The sequence below is a fragment of the Pararge aegeria genome, chromosome 2, assembly GCF_905163445.1.
Source record: "Pararge aegeria chromosome 2, ilParAegt1.1, whole genome shotgun sequence".
NCBI lineage: Eukaryota > Metazoa > Arthropoda > Insecta > Lepidoptera > Nymphalidae > Pararge > Pararge aegeria.
This window is the reverse complement of record NC_053181.1, coordinates 20,868,805-20,891,937: the sequence shown is the minus strand read 5'-3', so window position 1 is coordinate 20,891,937 and position 23,133 is coordinate 20,868,805. Positions and strand designations below refer to the sequence as shown.

Here is a 23,133-nt window from a genome sequence, read left to right as displayed (position 1 = left end):
ACTACGGACCGGAAGGACGGTCGGGGTATGTAGGAGGTTTTAGTCTGGAGTTCACGGAATGTTGTACTCTCAGCGAAGTCGGGCATGTTAACAGGTATTAACTGACCTGTTGACATCCATGAGGATCTCCTCCTACAATAAAATAAAAATCCTGTTATAAAAATTATTCACACACAGCGGAAGTGTAACTTCTGAAAAGTAGCCGACGAGAGATTGAGGTAGATGTAGAGTATCAGAACTATTAGGATAAATGTAAGGTTTATTATTTAGTTTCCATGGTAACTAGAATAGGTAAAAAATGTATAATAGCATTTATGTGTTTGTTTCTTTACCTAGATATTATTCGGTTTCCTTAGTAACTTGAATAGGAAAAAAACAGATAAAATAGTATGTATATTTCTGTCTCATTCTTTGCCGGCTTCATCCTACGCATTTTTGTATTAGTGTCTCTTACCTGTCGTTTTTTCCGTTGCATACGGTTTGAAATCAAAACGATTCTAAAGAATCACTTCAAAAAAAAGGAAAACACTACGGACCGTAAGTTGTGCTACTATTTGTTATGCGACATCGTGGGTTTGTGTCTTCTCTAGAACGAAGTACATTATTACTCAATGGTTTCTTTCTGCCTTAATTGTTTGGGTCGACCTTCAAGTGCTCAAAGTAAAGGTTAGTGCTTTCTAGAAACCTAAAATGTACATGTTTCTTTGAATTGTGCCCAACATCAATCACAATTTCCTTAAACACTTTAATCTTTAACATTAAAATAAAAATATACTTTAGCTAAGCTAAAATCTAGATTGTCAAATTCCAAGAAGTTATTACTTTTTACGTTTAATGTTTAATTTGAACTATATAATTTTTTTTCTTCTGAAAGTAAAAATATCTAGGGCATGTTAAAATCTTCTTAGAAGTCTTTATTACATTAAAAAAAAAAAATAACGTAGCTTTTAAAAATAAATAAATATCGACGCCCATACACACATAGCCATCTAGCCCCAAAGTAAGTTTAGCTTGGTTTATGGGTGCTAAGATGGGAAGGGACTGATGTATACATAAATACTTTATAGTATACATATAAACACCCAGACACTGAAAAGCATTCATGTTCATCACACAAACATTTTCCTGTCCTGGACTCAGGCAGGGTCGCTGCCCACTGCGCCAATCGGCCGTCTAAGTAACAATATAAAATAGCAAGTTCTTTATATCCTTACTGTAGTAAAGATCGCGGTATAAATATTCGGTGCTAAATATGATATCGAATCAAATATCTAACTAATAATAAAGTTGAAGAGTTTGTTTTTAGGGTTCCGTATGCAACTAAAACAACAAGAAAGAAAGTTTCAGACTATTGACATGATCTTCATGGCGCAGTACTAAGCGCTCTCGTCTTACAAGCGGAGATCCCAGGTTCAATCCCAGCAGGTGTAAATTGGAAATTTTTGGTGCTATTTTTGAATTTTCCCTGGCCAGGTCTGGTGGGAAGCTTCGGACATGGCTAGGCTACTAACGGTAGTAGCACATAGGTATAAATTGCTTAGCGGCACGTCTGAGTCGGTACGGACGGACACAGACGTGCCTCCAAGCAATTTATTGGTCTTATGTATCGCGTAGAAACCGATTAGGTGTATAACTGCCATACTGCCTAACAGGTTAGTCCTTTACTACCTTAGACTGCATCATTTATCTGGTGCTAAGTACCAAGTGAGATTGCAGTCAAGGGCTAACTTGTATAGAAAACAAATAAAATAATTCTATGCAAAAATATTAATATCCATTACAATTTCTTAAGATTACATACTAATATTATAAATATGAACGTTTGTTTGTTTTTTGGAAGGAAAATCAAGCATGATCAGGACAGGCAAGGAGTACGTCCTGCAACACGCCGCCCTGTGTCAATTAACCTGTTAAACCGCATGTGGTTGTTAAGTCTTACATTACACCGGAAACCATGCCCTTAACAACAAAACACAGCATCGCAATAATGCTACTAAGTATACAACGTGTTTATAAACAAAAAGTGGATATAAACAGTCAACTTACAAGAAATGGTCATAAATTAGTGGCATCTGCATATCGTCTGCGAAAGGTGCAGAAGTCAATTGTGGGATTGAGTATAGGCTTTTATAATATGATTCCTAAGGTAATTTTGGACCTACCAATGCACAAGTTTAAAGAATGGGTTAAAACACATTTATTACAGCGAGGTTATTATACAATTGATTAATTTCTTAATGACAAGGTTGCTTGGAAGTATACGGCTCCGCTTTCATCTCTCACAAGATAGAAAAATGAATTTTAAAATGTAAAATGTAAATTGTTGATATTGGAAGATAGCAACTGCTGAGTTTCTTGCCGGCTTCTTCTCGGTAGAATCTGCCGTCCGAACCGGTGGTAGAGTCACTACACACAGACAGACTTGACGTTTCAAAAGTGCTTATATTAGGCCTACTTGAAATAAATGAATTTTGAATTTTTTTTACAGAATTACGAAATAATATTGAAGGATGCATAAGTATATTTCACAAGGAATCACCCTGTCAAAATATTAAGTCAATAGAAGCGAGTTTATTTTTCCATACAAACCAATTCAAAACATTCTAGGTATTTACTTATGACCCTATTGAAGATAAAAGACCGACACGCGGTTAGTACCTACGGTACGCAACGCGCATCTAATAAAGTGACAGGGTCACGTGATTTTAATTTTGCATGTGATAGGGCTGTGTTAGGGCTATATGTGATTTCTTTTAGTAAAAACGATGGCAGTGGTATACTCATAAGCTATGAAGTTTTCGGTTTCACAGATGAATGTCAGCGACAATACATAATGTACCTTTATAGCCTGTAAAGTATTATTTTGGTTTTCATTTACACGTTGTATATAGCAGTCTAACCTGAGTATGGCAACTACGAGTATACTTTTTTTGACGGCCGATTGGCGCAGTTTGCAGCGATACTGCTTTCAGAGTCCAAGGCCGTGGGTTCGATTCCCACAACTGGAAAATGTGCATGAATGTTTTTCAGTGTCTGGGTGTTTATATGTATATTCTGAGTATTTATGTATATTATTTATAAAAAAGATTCAACAGTCATCTTAGTACCCATAACACAAGCTACGCTTACTTTGGGGCTAGATAGCGATGTGTGCATTGTCGTAATATATTTATTTATTTATTTATACTAAACCTTTACTTCTTATCGGATCCTACGCGACATCGTACCGGTACGCTAAATCGCTTAGCGGCACTTCTTTGTCGGTATGGTTGTGATAAGCAATCGTAGCCTTGCATCAGACAAAAGTAATAAAAAGATAAAAAAACGTATATTAACGTTTGTTAAACGTTACTAAGTATAAGCATTGAGGGCTGGCGATATATCATCTGTAGCGGTAAACAGAAATTGGTTGCGACCCAAAGAATAGGGTTTCATAATTTATCACGAAATGGACGAAAAAAGGGTCTGAATTGCTGACTCAGTTTATCGAAAATGTTACTTCGATAGCCTAGAAGTAAGAGTCCATATCGCTACAAAAATATCCAGCTCAATCCGATCTCAACCTCAAGGTAAATGGATGACAAACTCTGAATTAAAAATTGCCGTTTTTTTCGACAATACACACGTCACCATGTAGTCTTAAAGTAAGCGTAGCTTGTGTTATGGGTACTAAGATGACTGATTAATATTTTAATGAATACATTTATAATCCCTACTAATATTATAAATGTGGATGTAAGTTTGTTTGTTACGCTTTCACGCAAAAACTACTTAACCGATTTTCATGAAACTTTGGAAACATATTATTGGAAGTATTAGAAGTAATATAGGATACTTTTTATCCCGATATTAAGCTCGGTTCCTTTGGGAGAGGGGATGAAAGAGTTTCACGATTTTACACCATAACTCCGACAAATTATAACCGATTTAAATAATTATTTTCATCAAAAACAAAATCAAACGCAGACAAAGTCTAAAATATAGCTTTTCAGAATATATATTAGTTTATTATTTTTAAATTTATTTATAAATATTTTATTTTATGTTTTTATTTGTGTATATTTTGTTTATGTATTCGTATGTAGTTATTGGTATGTAGGTTTATAATAATTTTACACCACCTATTTGTTCTCGCTCTTGTTGTCTCCTAATCTTAAGGTTGCCTGGCAGAGATCGCTTTTTAGCGATAAGGCCGCCTTTTGTATTCTACTCCAGTTTTTTGTGTTTCTCTCTATTCGTCCTTTATTTTCCTAACTGTGTAGTGGTGTACAAATAAAGAGTTTAAATAAATAATTTAAATAAATAAAGTCGCGGACAACAGCTAGTACATAATAAATACTTATAATATACATATAAACACCCAGACACTGAAAAACATTCATGTTCATCAGACAAACATTTTCCTGTTGTGGGAATCGAAACCACGGCCTTGGTTTTAGACAGCAGTTAAGACAGATCATTGCCCAGTGTCAGACACCAACCCTCATCTTTCCGCAGGTGTCGTGCGTGGCGACTAAGAGAATAGGCAGCAGCATCCTCTATGCTACTACTACTAGCTACTGCGATCATCGACCCGTTTGCCAAGCGTGGTGACTATGGACAAACCTGCCTGAGGCCTTTGTCCAGCAGTGGACTAATAAGTAAATAAATAATAAATATACTACGACAATACACACATCGCCATCTAGCCCCAAAGTAAGCGTAGCTTGGTTTATGAGTACTAAGATGACTGATGAATATTTTTATGAAAAGGATACATAAATACTTAAAATATACATAATAACACCCAGACACTGAAAGACATACATTTTCATCACACAAACATTTTCCAGTTGTGGGAATCGAACCCACGGCCTTGGACTCAGAAAGCAGGGCCGCTGCCCACTTCGCCACTTGGCCGTCAAAACGTCGGACTGTTTGTTATAGGTGATTGATTAATTATATCGATAGCTGCCTCCTTTGTGTATAGGTTAACATGCTCAACTACGAATCACAACGTCCTGGCTTTGATTCCGTAGCTTTATTCTTTATTTATAAACCAACGAAAAATATGTTTTTCTAGGGAAATAATAATTACAAACTAAAATGAATATTTACAATAAATATAAGCCGTCTAACTGTTCACTTATGGGCATGGTACCCAAAATGCTGGCGATATTGCCTTGGGTCACCAGACGGAAGGAAATTGATTGATTTGATTTCTGAATAGGGTAAAAGTTAGGTATGAGAGTTTTCTGTTTAAAATTGTCATTACTTATTTTATGTGCTAATGTGAAGTTTGTGGTGTCTACCCTCATTCGTCGGAGAGAGTGAGAAATCCCCCAAAGCGTTTTTGAACAGCGTGGTAAGTCCATGCTCTGAAACCCTCACTCGCATTAGAGATGAGGTCAGTCTCACTACTGGGAGTGACTCTTTAATTGGTTGATAATGAAATTCAAACAAGGAAAGTTAAATTATATCAAGTGATATACATATTCTTTAAGCACTCTTGAAAAATCTAGTCTTCCTCTATATACAGACTTTACTACCTTTAATATGTACAAATTAAAGGTAGGTTTAGCTCACTGACGGCCGATTGGCGCAGTTTCCAGCAACCCTGCTTTCTGAGCCCAGGGCCGTGGGTTCGATTCCTACAACTGGAAAATGTCTGTGTGATGAGCATGAATGTTTGTCAGTGCTGGCTAGTATAAGTATTTATGTATATTATTCATAAAAATATTCATAAGTCGTCTTAGTACCCATAACACAAGCTACGCTTACTTTAGGCTAGATGGCGGTGTGTGTATTGTCGTAGTATATTTATTATTATTATTGTTTATTACTGTAGTGGTAAATTTTGAAGATTCTGAAGGTAAGTAAATGGAATCAGTTTCCCGAAATAGACGCAAGATTCTGGACGCATTATAAATTATAATTATGAGGGCCCGCAATCTATCACAATGAACAAGCCGGTACACGACAATTTGTCAGGGTTCAAAAAACGGGCGCCGGTCGTTTGTCATCCCAAGTGCCCAGACTAAGGCCCTACACCAGAAAAGCGATTTACGGCACCAACATTTTGCTTGTTATTCTGTTTATTCCACTGCAAGTCAGTAGGAGTAGAGTTTATTGTGACAAAGCTCGTCCGGGGAAGTACTATCTACGTCCTTAGTTTAATCTTCTTCTATATATGTAAAAGGCAGAGGTGACTGACTGACTGACTGATCTATCAACGCACAGCTCTAACCACTTAACGGATCGGGCTGAAATTTTGCACACAGATAGTTCTTACAACGTAAGCATCCGCTAAGAAAGTATTTTTTGAAAATTCCAATCCTAATAGGGTTACATGGCAGATGAAAGTTTGTATAAAATCCTTTATTTACAAATGTATCAAAAATAAAGAAATACGAGTTTCACAAATTTTAAAAATTCTAACTCCAAAGGCATCCAATACTTTACAAGCTACGCTTACTTTGGGGCTAGATGGTGATGTGTGTCGTAGTATATTTATTTATTATTATTATTATTATTATATTTTATTATATAATAGGTGCAGAAATTATATTATAAAAGTCATCATCATAAAGTTTCTGATTTTTTAAGTAATTTACTTTCTATTTCAAGAAAGATATTTTTTAAACCTTAAAATTTACCAAATCAATAATTTAACTTAACGTGAGCGAAGCCGCGGGCAAAAGCTAGTTTAAGCTAGTTCTTGAATCAATTCATATATTTTTATTGCACACCACAAAAAGTACATAAAAAAAGAAAAGTATAACAAAACAACGTATACAATTTGGCGGCCTTATCGCTTCATACTGATTACTTCCAGGCAACCAATGGCGAAGAAAACCAATACAGAAAATAGTTTGTTGGTGCACATATACATATACCCATAAAATAAATATGTATAATATTTATAAAACAATATTTGTAACTAATGACAAATAAATAAATAAGTAACTACCAACACAAAATACAAATACAACACATAAAAATTATATTTACTGTAATTAATATAAATAAAATATGAAACAAAATAAATAAAATAAATTATTATCCTCAAACATAAATGATAAAAATAAAAAAAAGAGAAGAAGGGAGTAGTGAACTATCACGGGTCATCAGATGAACAAATTATCACAATATTCTATACCATATTATTCACAATATTTTGTAACAGGATAATATAGAAATTGGTTCAGATGAAAACCTGTATACCTGAGAATTATACATAATGTCACAAGCTGAAAAGAGTGTAAAGTCTTCATCTTGGGTGGAAAAATGCAATGAAAGTTTCACCTAACTGTACTATTGCTATTCTATGTCTCTAGGCTCCACCCGCCGAGCCGGGATATTGGAAATGACGTTCGATCGCCGTTCTCGTTAGGATGCAAAATGAATCCATTTGCATTCCTAACCTCACGAGTAGATTTTTCACTATCAATAGTATGCCAGATGTCCTGTCCATCAGTAGACATTCTCCGGTCGGATATTGGATCTACCTAGATTACCTTACATTTATTGATACAGAAATTTCTGTATAAATGTAAGCTAAGAAAAATTTTGTTGGACAAAATATTTTTATTATAATTATGAAGCCGTAGCGTTTCATCTTTATAGGTCTCCCGCGAAGAGTAAGAGTAAGAATCTACTTTTTTTTACTACTAGTCAGCCCTTGACTTGCACATCATAGGTTAGGGACATAAACATATGTAACTTGACAATCTCTCCTGGCGAGCAAACCTGTTAGGAAGTATGTTAGTCATACCCCTAATTGGTTTCCACGCGACATCGCACCGGAACACTAAATCAGAAACATCAACAACCGTCATAACTTTCTTTTGTTTTAAAAAAAATAAATAATTTTTATAGTTTTCAATATAAAACTGTCGCACGACAACAATGTTGTTTGAAAATCTTGTTCTGAGATGAAAATCCATTTCTGTCTTGTATGTTCTATGTGCGTTTACTTTTAACTGTCAGTTGGCTTTTGTACCTATGTGTTACTCAAAGGACTGTCGCTAGATAACGTAGTGTTTGTATTCTCTTTGGTCGCCAGGCGTCATTGTCAAGTAACTTTGAACGAGACTTGAACGAAGGCGGAGAAACGAAATAAATAAGATTATCGGGTAAACCAACAAAATATAATAATAATCTGGAAGATTTCTGTACCTTTCATATATGATCGGGCGATGTTTTATAATTGATACTGAATGCAAAACAGATTTTTATTTATTTTTGTTCTCTCTGTCTGTCTGTTGGTCCGGGCATCGCGTGTAAACTACTAAATGGATTTAAATACAATTTGCTGTAGTGGTAGCTGATATTCCGGGTCAACATATAGGATACTTTTTCAAAAAAAAAATCTAAATTCAAAATTCATTTATTTCAAGTAGGCTTAATACAAGCACTTTTGAAACGTCAAGTCTGTCCGTGTGTAGTGACTCTACCACCGGTTCGGAAGGCAGATTCTACCGAGAAGAAGCCGGCAAGAAACTCAGCAGTTGCTCTTTTCCAACATCAAAAATTTACATTTTATATTTTAACATTCATTTTTCTATCTTGTGAGAGATAAAAGCGGAGCCGGATGCTTCCAAGCAACCTTGTCATTAAGAAACTCATCAATTGTATAATAACCTCGCTGTAATAAATGTGTTTTAACACATTCTTTAAACTTATGCATTGGTAGGTCCAAAATTACCTTAGGAATCATATTATAAAAGCGTATACTCAATCCCACAAATGACTTCTGCACCTTTCGCAGACGATATGCAGATGTCACTAATTTATGACCATTTCTTGTAAGTCGACTGTTTATATCCACTTTTTGTTTATAAAGACTAATATGTTGTCTTACAAATACTATATTGTTATAAATGTATTGTGAGGCTACCGTAAGTATACCAATTTCTTTAAATTTTTCGTTGACCGTACAGCTCTTTTCTGCAATATGAATATAGTTTCAATATCAGCAGCTTTGCCCCATAATAAGATCCCGTAAGACATCAAACTATGAAAGTAAGCGAAGTAAACAAGTCTTGCTGTTTCTACGTCAGTAATCTGTCTAATTTTCCTGACGGCGTAGGCAGCCGAGCTTAGTTTACCTGCTAGTGTATCTATATGGGTACCCCACTGAAGCTTACAATCCAAGGTCATGCCCAGAAAAACTGTGGAATCTTCCATTTTTAGTGATTCTCCATTTATTATTATATTTTTATTAACTTTCTTTACATTTGGTAAAATAAATTCCACACACTTAGTTTTTTTTGCATTTAAAAGTAAATTATTGACAGTAAACCAGTGCGACACATGCGACATAGCATTTATCCCGATAAGCAATAAGTTTTCTCTGGAAATGGGATGAAACTTTTTATCCATTTTACTTAAATTCGTTAAATTGGAACCGATTTGAATAGTTCTTTTTTTAATATTGAAATGGCAAAATTGGCTTCTGCATTTTGTGGTCGAATGCCATAACGGGCAAAAGAGAAGTTTTTTTTTTAAATATAATGTAAATAGAATCGTATTTATTTCTTTCCTTTGTTTTAGAAAAGCAAGTAGCCTTTGCGAAAATGGCAATTTCCTGCAAGTATTACAAAGTCGTTTAAACTCTACTCGCCTAGCAAATGCGTTATTTTCCGGTGTCGACAATAATTCGCTATTATTTAGGTTTTAAATGTTAGCCAAGTAAATGTCCATTTCCTTTTGTTCTTAAAGTGGTTCAGTAAAGTAAGTTTTTAACGAGGTGCAAACTTTCAGTAGGTACGTGAAGGTGGAACCACCGAGTTTACTTAAGAAGCCAACTCTGGTTGATATTTCAACTACTTTTTAGTTTAAAACCTCTTTTACCGCAACGGACCTAGGTTGTAATTCTTATTTTTTTTTATACTACGACGATACATACATCGCCATCTAGACCCAAAGTAAGCGTAGCTTGTGTTATGGGTACCGATGTGTATAGCTGGTAAATATTTTTTTATAGATATAATACACATAAATACTTATAATATAAACACCCAAACGCTGAAAAATATTCATGTTCATCGCATAAACATGTTTCCAGTAGTGGGAATCGAACCGACGGCCTTGTTGACGCAGAAAGCAGGGTCGCTGCCCACTGCGCCAACCAGCTGAGTAAAAATGTCATGTTTCCTCTATATTAGCTGTTTTATCGGGCTAGTGATTAGCATGTTGGACTACGGATCACAAAGTCCTGGGTTTGATTTCCGAGTCGGACAACACAGGTTTGGGTTATACAGGGTTTTACAGGTTTGGGTTTTCTTTTTAAGAAATTCCCAGAACCAGCTGGGAGTTACAAATTGGTTCCGTCGACCCTCATTTCTAGGAGAGCATGTTAATCCGTTGGTTCTAATGATTATGTCATAATAATCGTTAAAGCCCGCCATTTCACACTGGAGCAGCATGTTGGTTGTAAGCTTTCAAGACTATGAAAGAACTACGAGGTGAAGAAATTCAATAATATAATATCATATGCGAATTTGATATCATTATTATTTTCCAAAATTAGTCACAAAGTTGATATTTGTGCTGTTACAAGTGGGTCACATCACAAACGCACCCTAACTGGGTTATGGGGTGAAATAACGGGTAAGTGATATCATTATTAACTCCGCGAGACAGTTTGGGTATTTTCCGGGTCTTATCCCGGAGAGGTAATATCTGGAATCGTTCGGCGTGTCGACAATCATCGTTAAATTTAGAAATAATGAGCGGGTCCCGTTTACGAGTGCTTATACGACACTAGTGATGTACCTACGGTGTGTAATAAAAAAAAACAGTTTTCATTTCTTATGTAAATAACGTAAATGAAGAAAAAGATCTTTATCATCATCCTTATGTTAATAATGACCCACTGCTGGGTACAAACCTCCTTCTTGAGACGGGAGACCGGGACACAGAGCTTAGACGCTTTTTAGTTAATTCGTGCTGACAAATTCAAATTCAAATTCAAATCCTTTATTTGCAGATTGGTTTTACTTTGTTGGTAGACAAAATATAGCATTTAACGATTATTGTCAACGGAATTATGCGGAATTTGTCAAGTTAGTTATAGTAACTGGGATTGATAGCTTAAAGCGCTGTATTAAAAAACATGGCCGAAATGATAAAATAATTTTGGCCACGTTTTTTAACTGTGGCAACTGAACTCGGGACCTCATATTGGTACAACATGCTAGCCAATAGAATAACGAGGCAGGGGGATCCTAAACACCGTTCTTAAAACAGTTTGTTAAAATTCGGCTCTTGTAATTTCAGCAACCTGTATTCAGAGAAAATGTTGTATTTGGAAACTACAGAAAACATTACGTTATGAGCGGGTAAATCCTTGGAACAGTAATATAAAACATGCGAAACTTAATTAATATATGTATATATATGTGACCAGACCGAAGTAAGTACGCGAAAATCCCCCGCTAAAGAAAAAAAGAAACCGGTCGCACCTCAATCTAATCCCTATAAATCGATATCGATAATTGCATGTCAAATCCAGCCCTAGCACTCTTGTAAGAGCCATAACGCGTTCGTTTTGATGGCAGATGAAATAGTTGTAATGGCGTCGTGATTAAGGATATTAATATCCGAATGACACCTACGGCCTACACCTACACGCGATTGATCTGGATAAAGAACATCTTATCATCGCCTCTCCAATGGCCGTAATTTTTTGGTGAAAGAAATGGTAATTGGTTATGCGAAAAATTGGAGGGGTGTCGGACTGAATAGTCTTATGCTGTATTTACCAGCCTAAGAGGAAAACCTCGCCTATAAACAGAGCAATACTTCGCAGGCCATGCAAGGAATCTGTCTTACAAAGTGCCGCCCTCTGTGTAGTTTTTAAGCCTCATGTGTCTGTGGTTACACCGGCAAATACGCCCTACAGACTAGAACACAGTAAGGAAATAACTTACCAAATAAAATAATAATAAAGAAAGAGTAAAAAAACGAACTACTGATTTTTAACAATAATTCTTTGTTTTACTCTTTCTTTATTTCTATTAATAAGGCAACATCATAATCTAATAAAATTGTTATTTAAAGAAAACTAGCTGACCCGTGCAACTTCGTCGGTTGGCGGTCTGCACCAAATCGGTTGTTACCGGAAAACACGAATAAAATGTCATTTTCTAAAAATGAATCCTAACTAGATCGGTTTATCTCCCCCGAAACCCCATGTATACTAAATTTCATGAAAATCGTTGGAGCCGATTCTGACATTCCAATTTTATATATATATAAATAAAAGAATTGCTAGTTTAAAGATATAAGATACAAACCATTAATTATTGTCTCTCAAAGATAATACAAAGTTTTTTTTTTCGTTCCTGATCCTCAGATTATCATGGATCTCGTTGTTCTTGATAAACCAAGGGGAGTTCGTTATTTGTTTGAGAATCGAGTCTTCAGCTCTTTGGATTATTTTGATGTTGTAATCGCAGGCGGAGCCCCAGAGCTGTAATCCTTATGTCCATATGGGTTTCAGTGCTATTTTATACATCAGAAGTTTGTTGTCTGTACAGCTTAGAGTTTCTAGCAAGCAGCCAATTCGAGATCTAGAGAAAAAGATGGCAAGAGATCAGCGTAGTATTACTGGCTATAATGCCACCACAGAATTAAGAACATGCAGAATCCTCATTCAGCCATTATTGCATGCAATGCCTTATGGCCAAAAACAAAGAAAACGCCCTGAGCACCTGCAGATTTTTGCTATAACACAAGGTTTTCCCATTGTCCCTACTTTAAGATAAACGTTTAAAACATTAGAGGTAAGCTAATTAATTTCAACTGCAAAATGATTTATGTGACCAACCGCCTGTTCGCCTGTCATGTACACAGTTTAAATAATATGTTCTTAATTCTGTGAATGCTAGCTCCCAGACTATCCTTAGTTCAGAAGTATCAGGACTCGGACGGACGAGGTGTAAATTTTTCAATTCACCCACTTTAACGCAAAGGTTACAGATCTACAGTAACGTGTGACGCAATCTACTGAAATTCCTAACAGTTAACGTAATATCGCGAAATCGTAATAAACATACGTGAAACTTAAATAACTCTCTCCAAGAAAACTTGAGACTTACGTAACTTATTGTCACTTTCACGGTGTTTTTTTACTTAACGTCCTATTATCACCTGATTTCACTCCTATTATCACTTAGGATACTTGAACAAGCCACCGTTTACCTGTGGCATTGCTCATTGAACCATAAAACAGAATACTTGACGTAAAAAGGGTCCTTAAAATAATTTTATCGTATTTTTTTATCGTAAATATCTTAATTTAACAATACGTTTTCTTTAACAATAAAAGTAAATAAAAACGAACAATTGATTATAACAAGAAGTTATAAATTAAAACTTAAAATAAGCTTTGTTACTTTATAAATTAAATTTACAATGATAACTGAAAATTTATGAAATTAAGAAAATAACTTAACAATAGATCTTTTAACTAAGCGTTTTAAAAAGTGTTGTGCAAAAATTTAAAAGTTGTTCCAGGAGAATGTTTACAAAACTGTTTGCATTGATTTTACCGATTTGCATAGCAAGTGTGCAGGGCTTTGAAGAGAAAGAAAATGGATTAGTAGAGGCGAGAGGAAAAGGAAAATACGCTTTATTAAGTAAGTACTAAGTGTCGCTAAACATATTACATTGATGTAAAATCAAAATAAAATCCTGTGCAATTTATTCACACACGGCAGAAGTGTAACTTTTGAAAAGTAGCCTACGAGAGATTTAAGTGGATGTAGAGTATCAGAACTATTAGGATAAATGTAAGGTTTTTTATTTACTTTCCATGGTAACTAGAATATGTAAGAAATGTACAATATTTTCTATCTCAATCTGTCCTATACATTTATGTGTTTGTTTCTTTATTTAGATATTATTCGGTTTCCTTGGTAAATTAAATAGGACACAAAATGTGTAATATATTCTATCTCATTCCCTCGCCGGCTGAATCCTATACATTTATGTGTTTTTGTCTCTATGGATTTAGTTTTTCGTTTCATCGAGTTTGAAACCACAACGATTCTAAATAAGTTTCACTTCAAAATAAAAAGCGGGTAGGGCACCAAAACTTTTAAATCTTTGTAAAAAAACTGGATCTAATCAATCGACTTACTAGAAACTGTCATAAATTAGTGACATCAGCATATCGTCTTAGGAAAGTACAGAAAACTTTTGGAGGACTGAGTTTATGCTTTTATAACATGATACCAAAGGTAATATTAGATTTACCATTACATGAGTTTAAAGAATGTATAAAACACATTTTTACATCGAGTTACTATATATTTATGAACTTCTTAATGACAAGGTTGCCTCTGCCTTCCGAACCGGTGTTAGAGTCACTACAAACAGACATACTTGACGTTTCAAAAAGGCCAAATTGAAATAAATGAATTTAGAATTTGAAAACCTCGATACGTTGGTTCTTGACTGTGATGGTCAGAGATGCGGGTACAAATAGCTCCGGCTCTAATAGGTAGTTAAATAACAAATATTTATTTCCTGCGTAAATATGTATTTCCATTTAGTTACAAGACTTAATAACATTTTATTTATTACCGGCATACCCAGCCCGCTTCGCCAGGCTAGATTTTGCTTTATTTTATTTAAACAATAAACTTACATCATTAAATTTTTAATTTAAGTCTCATAATATATTAAATCATTTATTTCTCTCCGTATTCATTCTCTTCTATTCTCTTCTCGAGCGAGTGAAGATCATTATCTACACCCAGGTACACCCAACAATAGAATATCATCATACGAGTAGTAAATAAAAGCTGTATTTGACAGTTTGACAGCTAAAATATAGGAGCGTTCCGATCGTCACCAAACATTACAGGATTACTCGCCAGGTCAATCCGGAGATTCCCTGAAAGTTTCATTGAAATCGGTCCAGCCTTTTCGGAGCCAATACGCAACCTACCCACACACTTTCTCTTTTATATATATAGATAGATAGATTAAAATAATTAAGAGTTTTTGAGAAGAGCATCAATTGAAGCAGCAAGGTCTACCCTAACCATTTTCATTAGAATAATCGCTTAAAAGCCTATCTAGTAACTAACGTTATGATTTTTAAGAGATTTTTGACAATTTTATCAATCAAATAGTCTTAAAAGGACTACTGTGAAACAGACTGTTTAGTTACCTACTTTAAATACACCCTTAGTTCGACATAAGTATATACTTATATTATGAAGCTTAAGGGTTTGTTTTGTGGAACGTGCTAATTTCAGGAATTACTGGTTTCAATTGGAAAAATCTTTTGTGTTGAATAGACCATGCAATAATACATAGTATAAGAAGGCTATATAATATTCTGCTACGACAAGATAGGTGCAGATGATCAACGAAAAATGTTGCAAAAATTCTAACAATTGTTCCGTTTGAGGGCTTCCGATGTGAGCGACGCGTAAGCGGTTAAAAATACACCGATATAATGTACGACGGATTTTTTTCTTTTTCTTAAAATTGCCATCAAAATAAGTCCACTTAATAATTTACCTTAAACGATACACATAACATAATAGATATTGTGTCTATCTTTTAAAGTAGTCAATACGCGGACGAAGTCGCGGGGGATGTTAGATAAAATGTTTAAGTTCAGTCGTTTTCTCAATCGTCAATGGGGATCGATATACTAAGATATGCCGCAAGAATTCGCGAACACGTAAGATTTAGCAACGATGCGTGACCGTAAAAATCTTTGATCAGATCAAAGCTTAGTTCGAAAAAGATTCTGAAATATTATATTACATTTTTTATTAAAGTCACATACAAGCTACGTGTCATACACATGTTGTTTAGCCTATTTTTAGCATTGCATTCATAAAATGCTTGATTCATAGGCCTATGTCGATAAAGTTGATTAGAGCCCTAAGTTTCTATGGCATTGAAACTGGGCAAGAAATGAATTTTGCCTCGAAGTGGTTTCGAACAGTTATGACTGATATGATAGGATAGTTTGATGAACTTCTTGGCACATAGCTCAGGTCTTTTGGGTAGAGTTCCCGGATATGATCCTCGGCATTGGTTATTTGAGAGTTTGTAATATCTGAAACTTCTCTCGTCAGGTCTCATGGTAAGTGATGATGCAGCCTAAGATGGGGCGCGTTTGCCTAGGAGATGCCTATACGCTTTTTATATGAACGTACCCAGATTAAAGGTATAGGGGAAGACGGAAGATGGAATAATGCATTCCAGACCTTTGCGGTGCGTATCAGAAAGGAAGAAGCATAGTTCTTTGTACGTGTTGATGGTATTTCAACTACGTAACAGTGGAAGAATCTCTTTCGGTGTTTCACAATTCGATGTAAGAAAGGAGAAGTGTCGCTTGGTACAGGGTTCGAAGCAGTTCCGGCGTGAAGTAGCGCTTATCTTTGTTGAGGATGCCAAGTTTTTGCCAGCAGTTTTAGCTTTGGCACGATGCATTGTCCGAAGATGAGATAGAATAGAACTTGTAGTCGTCATCATCATGTCAACCAATGGGACATAGGTATTTTGTAGAGAGTTCCAAATACCACGGTCTTGTGCTGCTTGGGTTACGCGACTCTTTGCGACTCGCTCGATGTCATATATTCACCTCGTGGGGGGTCAAACAACGCTGTGTTTACGCCATTCGAATACCTCGGAACCCCAACGTCCATTGGATCTCCGAGCTATGTGCCCCGCCTACGGCTACTTTACTCTAGCTTCGCGACTCTTTGAGCTACGTCGGTCTCTCCCGGTCGAACTCCCGTTCTTCTGTACATCTCCTCATTCCTAATTTGATCACGTAGATACTTCAAGTATGGCTCTCAGGGTACGATCAGTATCTCTCAGGTCAGTTTCAGGGTAGCACACGATGGCGTGTGCTACCCTGAAACTTCTTAAAAGACCTATAGTTAGCGACTTGTAGTGAAAAACTTCCCGCGCGGGTAGATCGCTATTGCATCTGTTTGAGAACGCTTTATTTGTATTGTCTAGGGCTTATACTTGGGTATAAGCCGCAAAACATTTTTAATTTCTTGTGGATTATAGATAGATTAGAAAACTTGTTTCTTGTGTAGAGCTTATCTCTTTATTTCTAGACGGTTCTTCATATTTGTATACGCCACTTTATTCATCAATAAAGATAATATATGACAGTCCACTGTTGGAATAAAAGCTTCTCTCAATGATAGAGTTTATCTTTAATCACCATGCTGGGCAGACGGGTCGGTGATCGCGTTAGATGCTACAGGACATACATACCATTTAGGTAGGTCCACTGTCGAGAAAAAGGTGAACTCGGATGGGCAACGTTCGGGAAACTCCGTGCCACCTTACCATCTAAAGTAACCACAGCCTGAAGTTATCGTCTTCAGTCTTCGAACATTGCGTGTTGCCAGTGATGATTTATGGCTCTGAAACACACCTTCTTATGAGACCACCGTTTGCGCACACATTTGTGCAATATAACGCATCCAGAGTAGTTGCAAAATGTTAAATAAATATATTGCGACAATAAATACGATAATTTTATTGTAAGTTTATTATATGTATATATAGGTGTATATGCATGTTTATTTAAATGCACCACCTACCTCTCTTCTTGAGCTGGTTTAACGCGCTGATGAATAATTTTATAAATAACATACATAAATACTTATAAAATACATATAAACACCCAGACAATTAATGAATACTGAATGTCACTGAATATTCATCACACAACAGTTATGGGAATCGAACCCACGGCCTTGGACTCTTAAAACAGGGTCCCTACCCACTGCGCCAATCGGTCATCAAAGTAGAATCTCTCTGGGGATAGACAACCTTGGGAAAATTCGTCAGGAAACTATTATTATAAACTTGTCATGTCATGATCTTAGTCTCGTCTCTATCGTTGGAGTGAAATCCCTGCGTAGACCTTTCGTATTGATTAATACACTTTTACCCTTTTACGTTTGGGCGAGGGATCACCGCGGAGTGTCGGGAACCGCACAAACCCTATATCTATCTTCTGCCTCTGTCACTTAAAGACTCGTTATGTCACCTAAATTTCTCGACGATTTATCTGAAATTCGTTGGATGGGTCTGGTAATTTATGTAAGTGGGTACCCAGCTAGGTCGAGAGTTGAATCTCTGTGCATAATAGTTAAAGCGTTCTTATACAGTAGCGGGTTTACATCCCCATGATGTCAATATCCCAAAAACTATCACAAAGCAATTTGCATCTTCTTTTCTTATACGCATGGCTGGGATTCGAAACGCCCTTCCGAGTTCTGTGTTTTCTTCTTCTTATAACCTGAGTATCTCTAAAACAAGAGTGAAGCGATATTTAAGGCAAGGCGTTGACATCGAAAAATTTCATAAAGTTTTTTTTAAATCTTCTGTTACGGCTCTGGATATTCGCTAGAAGATCTTAAATGAAGGAAAATTATTTCAAAAGTATCCCTCTTAGGAAAAGTAGGTAGTGATTCTGTTAGTGATTATATTTTCTTTTCTAAGGAATGTAACTAACCTGCGCCTGCGCTAAATCTTATAGCAAGTTACTCTGCAATATCACCGGGTGGTCAGTGATGAAAAAGTTAGGTAGTTATATTAACAGAGGGCTATTGACCAGGGTATGCATAAATAAGTTTTAGGATTGGCAGAGCTTTTGCGCATATATGTAGTGCACGCTACTGCATAGCTATAATAGTTTCTAAGCGGCATCATATTGGAACACCGAACGCGATTGCGGTCACTGTCGGTAAGGTGGTAACTAGCCATGGTCGAAATCTCCCACGAAACCAGTAAAGAGATCATTCGGAACCATTAAATAGCTCCACCGGGCATCGAACCTGGCACCATTCACTTATAAGACTACAGCGCTAATCACTGAGCCAGAAGTGTAGTTAAAAATGAAAAATTTCTACCCGACTGCCCTATGACGAAGGGCAATGTTTTAAGCAAACTAAATATATTTATTTAATATAATTTAAAAAGCGGTGATAGCCCGGTGGGTAGGATTACGACTTCACTTTCGGGAGGAGCACGCACCTCTAACTCTTTTAAGTTATGTGCGTTTTAAGCAATTAAAATATCCCTTGCTTCTACGGTGAAAGAAAACATCGTGAGGAAACCGGCATACCTGAGAGTTCTCCATAATGTTCTCGAAGGTGTGGGAAGTTCACCAATCCGCACTGGGCCGTGAACGGCCTCAACCCCTATTCATTGTGGGACCTGTACCCTGTATTGGGCCAGTAATGGGTTGATATGACGATGATGGTTATAAAAATAAATTAATATCCGGTGAGATTTCGATTGGGATGTTTTGAAACGACTCCTTAAACAAACTTATTTAGAACGTTTGTTGCAGCCCACCTTGCAATCCTGCTGGCAGCTAAAGCGGGCCTGCACAAGATATTCCTGGGCATAGCACTAGTGGTGGCCGTCATAGTGGCCATGGTGGTCATGGCATGGGTCCTGGCCATCGTCAGATATGTCCCGGACTTCTGGCCACATTACAAAAACAACGGACTACCGAATTACCACAACATTTATCCTTCTCAGGCACCGTCCAATGATTTGTGGGACATTTTGAGTAGCTTTAAGGAGTATTGAAAGTACGTATCTAACAAGTGGTTGACCGCAACTTTATAACCAGAGAGTTCTTTAATCCCCATATTAATCCCTGGAGAATTTTCCCGATATTGAAGATAATAAATAAAGTCAGTACGAGTATTTGAAAATGTTATGTATGTTCATAAAAACCTTCCTAAATTAAAAAAAAAAGTAAATCAATAATTTAAACATTAGAAGTAAGAATAAACTTACAGTGCAATATAATTTACATGAAATCCATAATTCGTTTAAAGGAAATTGCATACAATTCTACAATAATAAGACATTGACATCTAGGAGATGTCTCTTAAAAAGTTCAAAGTTTGTATTAAACGTGAGCTTATAGAAAACTCCAATTATAGTATAAAGAATAACGTAATCGATAAAAAAGTTTGAGTTTGAATGTTTGCTCTAAACAGGTTGCTCTTCTAATAATTTTAAATGACAGTGTGAGATGGTAATAAAAAACACCCGGCTAAGTTTGTTGTGGGCTTCTTCTTGGACCAGGACGCGTTTGGAACCCTCGTAGCTTTAGTTTTAAGTTTACGAATATGGTTATCGCCATCATCTCACTACCATGTAATTCTTATGTAATGTACGCATCAAAAGTGCCACCTATTGGCCTACTTGAATAAAGATATTTTTGACTTTGACTTTAATCTAGTAAGTTTTACAAAAAGTTAATTTTGTATGTAGGAAAATGATTTTTTCTCTGATCGTCAGGTCATGGCTAATTACTAAATTACCACCTTACCAAATAAACCGCTTTAGCGTTCCGGTACGTTGCTTAGCAACCGACGAGAAGTATGGGTTTAATATAACTGTTATATTCCTAACAGGCTAGCCCGCTACCATCATATACTATATCTCATTTACCACCGGTTGAGGTTGCAGTGGTAGAAAAAAAATACTATAGTTTCACAGCGGCCGAGTTTGAATCCCAGTACGTCCCTATAACTTTTCTAAGTAATGTGCGTTTTAAGTTATTAACATACCACTTGCTTCAATGGCCTCTTGATTACGGCCTTAACCCCTCCTCATTTTGGAAGGAGACCCGCGCCCTGCAGTGGGCCGGTAATGATATGGATAGTGATACTTTCGCAAATGATCATCAAAATATTGACCAAAGCCAATTTACATTCTAAGTTTAAATATAGCTCTAAATTTGTTTGTGGTTTAACGAATTTGAGTCATCTATTTCAATAATCTTATTGTTTCAAAAACTATGATTTTTCATAATATCTTGTTTACACAGGACTTACGTTAGTTAATCTTTATTACTGTATATATAGTATTTAACAAACTAGCTTCCGCCATTTGTTCTTTGAGATCATTTGAACTTCTCAATGATTTTTATGCAGTTTTCAGCAATAGATAGAGTGATACAAGAAGGAAGCTTTATTTATCCTAAAGAATAGAAAATACAAAGAAATTCATAATGCGATGTCATAACAAATATATTTTTACATTACAAACGCTGGTTCTACCTTATGCGATTGACGTATACAACTTTTAAAGGGGAACAACATAGTGATACATGATTTTATCACAATTGGGGTGGCTAGAAGATTTTTAAACCTCCCTCATTAATGTAGAGTATGAAATTTCGCACACGTCTAGTTAATATATCGATGGAGTGCAATGCGAGTGCAGTGCTAATATTTTTTTAATTATGCATAAAACATACATTCAATCAATAAAAAAATTACACGCAATGTTAATTTAATATGTTACTATCGTAACCAAGCCCTGACGTCTGTTATACGATATAGTATAATAAAGGTTAGTGTAACCATGTATTTGACACTTACAGGGATATCTGTATACACTTTTTTAATAATTTTTTGGAACATAATTACTTGTTTAAAAAACACAGGCAAATTGGCCGTGTAGTCTTGCCTAAATCTGTGATTAAAGAAGTATATATAATCTTTGGCAATAGCAGCTTGGTAATATTCAAACTTGTGGTCGAATTTCGAAAAGTGGGTGACCACTATTTAAATTTATTTCACGAAAGACACCAACGAAATGCACTCTTTGTTTTGATTAAAAATACGGAACGACTTAGTAGCCGACGTTAGTACGGTCAGAAAAATAAAGGGGAATTTAAAATTTTAATATAATTCGCGCAGTCGTGCCGCTGTGCTGTTTATTGCATTAAAGCGTGGACTAGACGTTATGAATGCAAAATTTGGTTAAACACCAAGGATTGCATGGCCAAATGGCTCGCCGCCGGCGCTGGGCGGGCGTGTTTGCGATGTATGTGAATACATTATAATGCAAAATGCATTCCAGGCTGCGATTTAATAGGGGTTTTCTTGACGTAGTCAGGCTTCCATTTGAACATTATAAGCATATTATTGAAGTAAAAGCAGAAAATAGCATAAAAAATAAAACCAAGCTGTTCTACTTCGGATCAAGCAGATCAAAAAAAAATAACGCAGATTAATGGTTGATTTTTGAAGTAAAACTTTTGTAGGCGCGACTAGGGAGTAACTCCGATTTTTTTCTGACGAAAGTAACGCTTACGTCAGACGTATGTGTAGTTTCCGCTATTTAAAAATAATAATTGGGATTGGTCGTAAGTATATGTCATATACTCCACGCTTCTTGACTTATACGCCAGCTAGTGACATTTCCAATATTTTCAAACAAATCAATTGTGAAATAGTCAAGTGAATGAATGATTGAATTTTTAGTATTAAATAAAACGGCGGAGTCGCAGGAACATTTTACTCTTTCATCAATAAATAATAATAAAGGTTTTACTTCATACACGCGTAAAGGTTACACGCGCACAGTTTTTTTTATTAGCTTAAGTGCTATATATTGTTATAATATGTAATGGTTTCCTGTCCCAGATAAATGAAAAAAAAATCCTAGCAACTATGCCTAGTGTGAAACTACACTTTGTTTTTTTTTATATTAAACATATATATTTTGTCCGCAGTACACTTCTTCTACGTGGTAGCCACAAAGATTTTCGTCCTGAAAATTGTTTACGGCGTCATACTTTATGTGATTGCTACAAAAGCATGGCATTTTGTGCTCTGGCTAATACACTACTTAAAAGTGAAGGAGAAGCATCACGAAACCTACGTGGAATACGATCACGAGCCCTATCACGGTCATCACGAGCCCTATCACAGTCATCACGATCATTCCGTCCAATATGTGATCGATGACGAATCGTATGACCATCAGCCGTACGGTGCCTACTCATCAAGCTATGGAAGAGTTGATACAAGATATCCTCAGAAGAAGAAGGTTTACGACGCCGACGGTTCTTATTCTGTTGGAGGGTAGATAACATAGAATTAAGAACATACAGAAACCTCGTACACGACTTATATTATAGCAACAAAAACCACTTCACTGTAATAGTGTTTCTCGAATAAGCGGTTAGTGACTTCATTCCATTCAAAGGTAAAATAATTACCGTCAACTGTGACAGTAATTATTTTACCACTAATGATCTAAACTTCTACCATAAAATGGGAAAAATGGGAAAATTTTGTGAGCTATCATTCCGCAGGTATCGAGTTA

The 23,133-nt window shown here is 36.0% G+C and overlaps 1 protein-coding gene across 1 annotated transcript; it reads left to right on the top strand.

Moving 5' to 3' along the window:
- The first annotated feature begins 13,507 nt into the window (after positions 1-13,507).
- On the top strand, positions 13,508-22,893 carry LOC120630952. Its single transcript, XM_039900323.1, has 3 exons — positions 13,508-13,625; positions 19,343-19,521; positions 22,519-22,893. Exons 1-3 carry the CDS (start codon positions 13,508-13,510, stop codon positions 22,891-22,893), a joined length of 672 nt encoding a protein of 223 aa, XP_039756257.1.
- Positions 22,894-23,133: the final 240 nt, after the last annotated feature.

Excerpts from the sequence above, each read along its gene's own strand:
- LOC120630952 (XM_039900323.1), top strand. The coding sequence starts at position 13,508 with ATGTTTACAAAACTGTTTGCATTGATTTTACCGATTTGCATAGCAAGT. Across the intron at positions 13,626-19,342 it reads AGGAAAATACGCTTTATTAA|CCCACCTTGCAATCCTGCTG; the intron begins GTAAGTACTAAG and ends CGTTTGTTGCAG. Across the intron at positions 19,522-22,518 it reads GACTACCGAATTACCACAAC|ATATATATTTTGTCCGCAGT; the intron begins ATTTATCCTTCT and ends TTTATATTAAAC.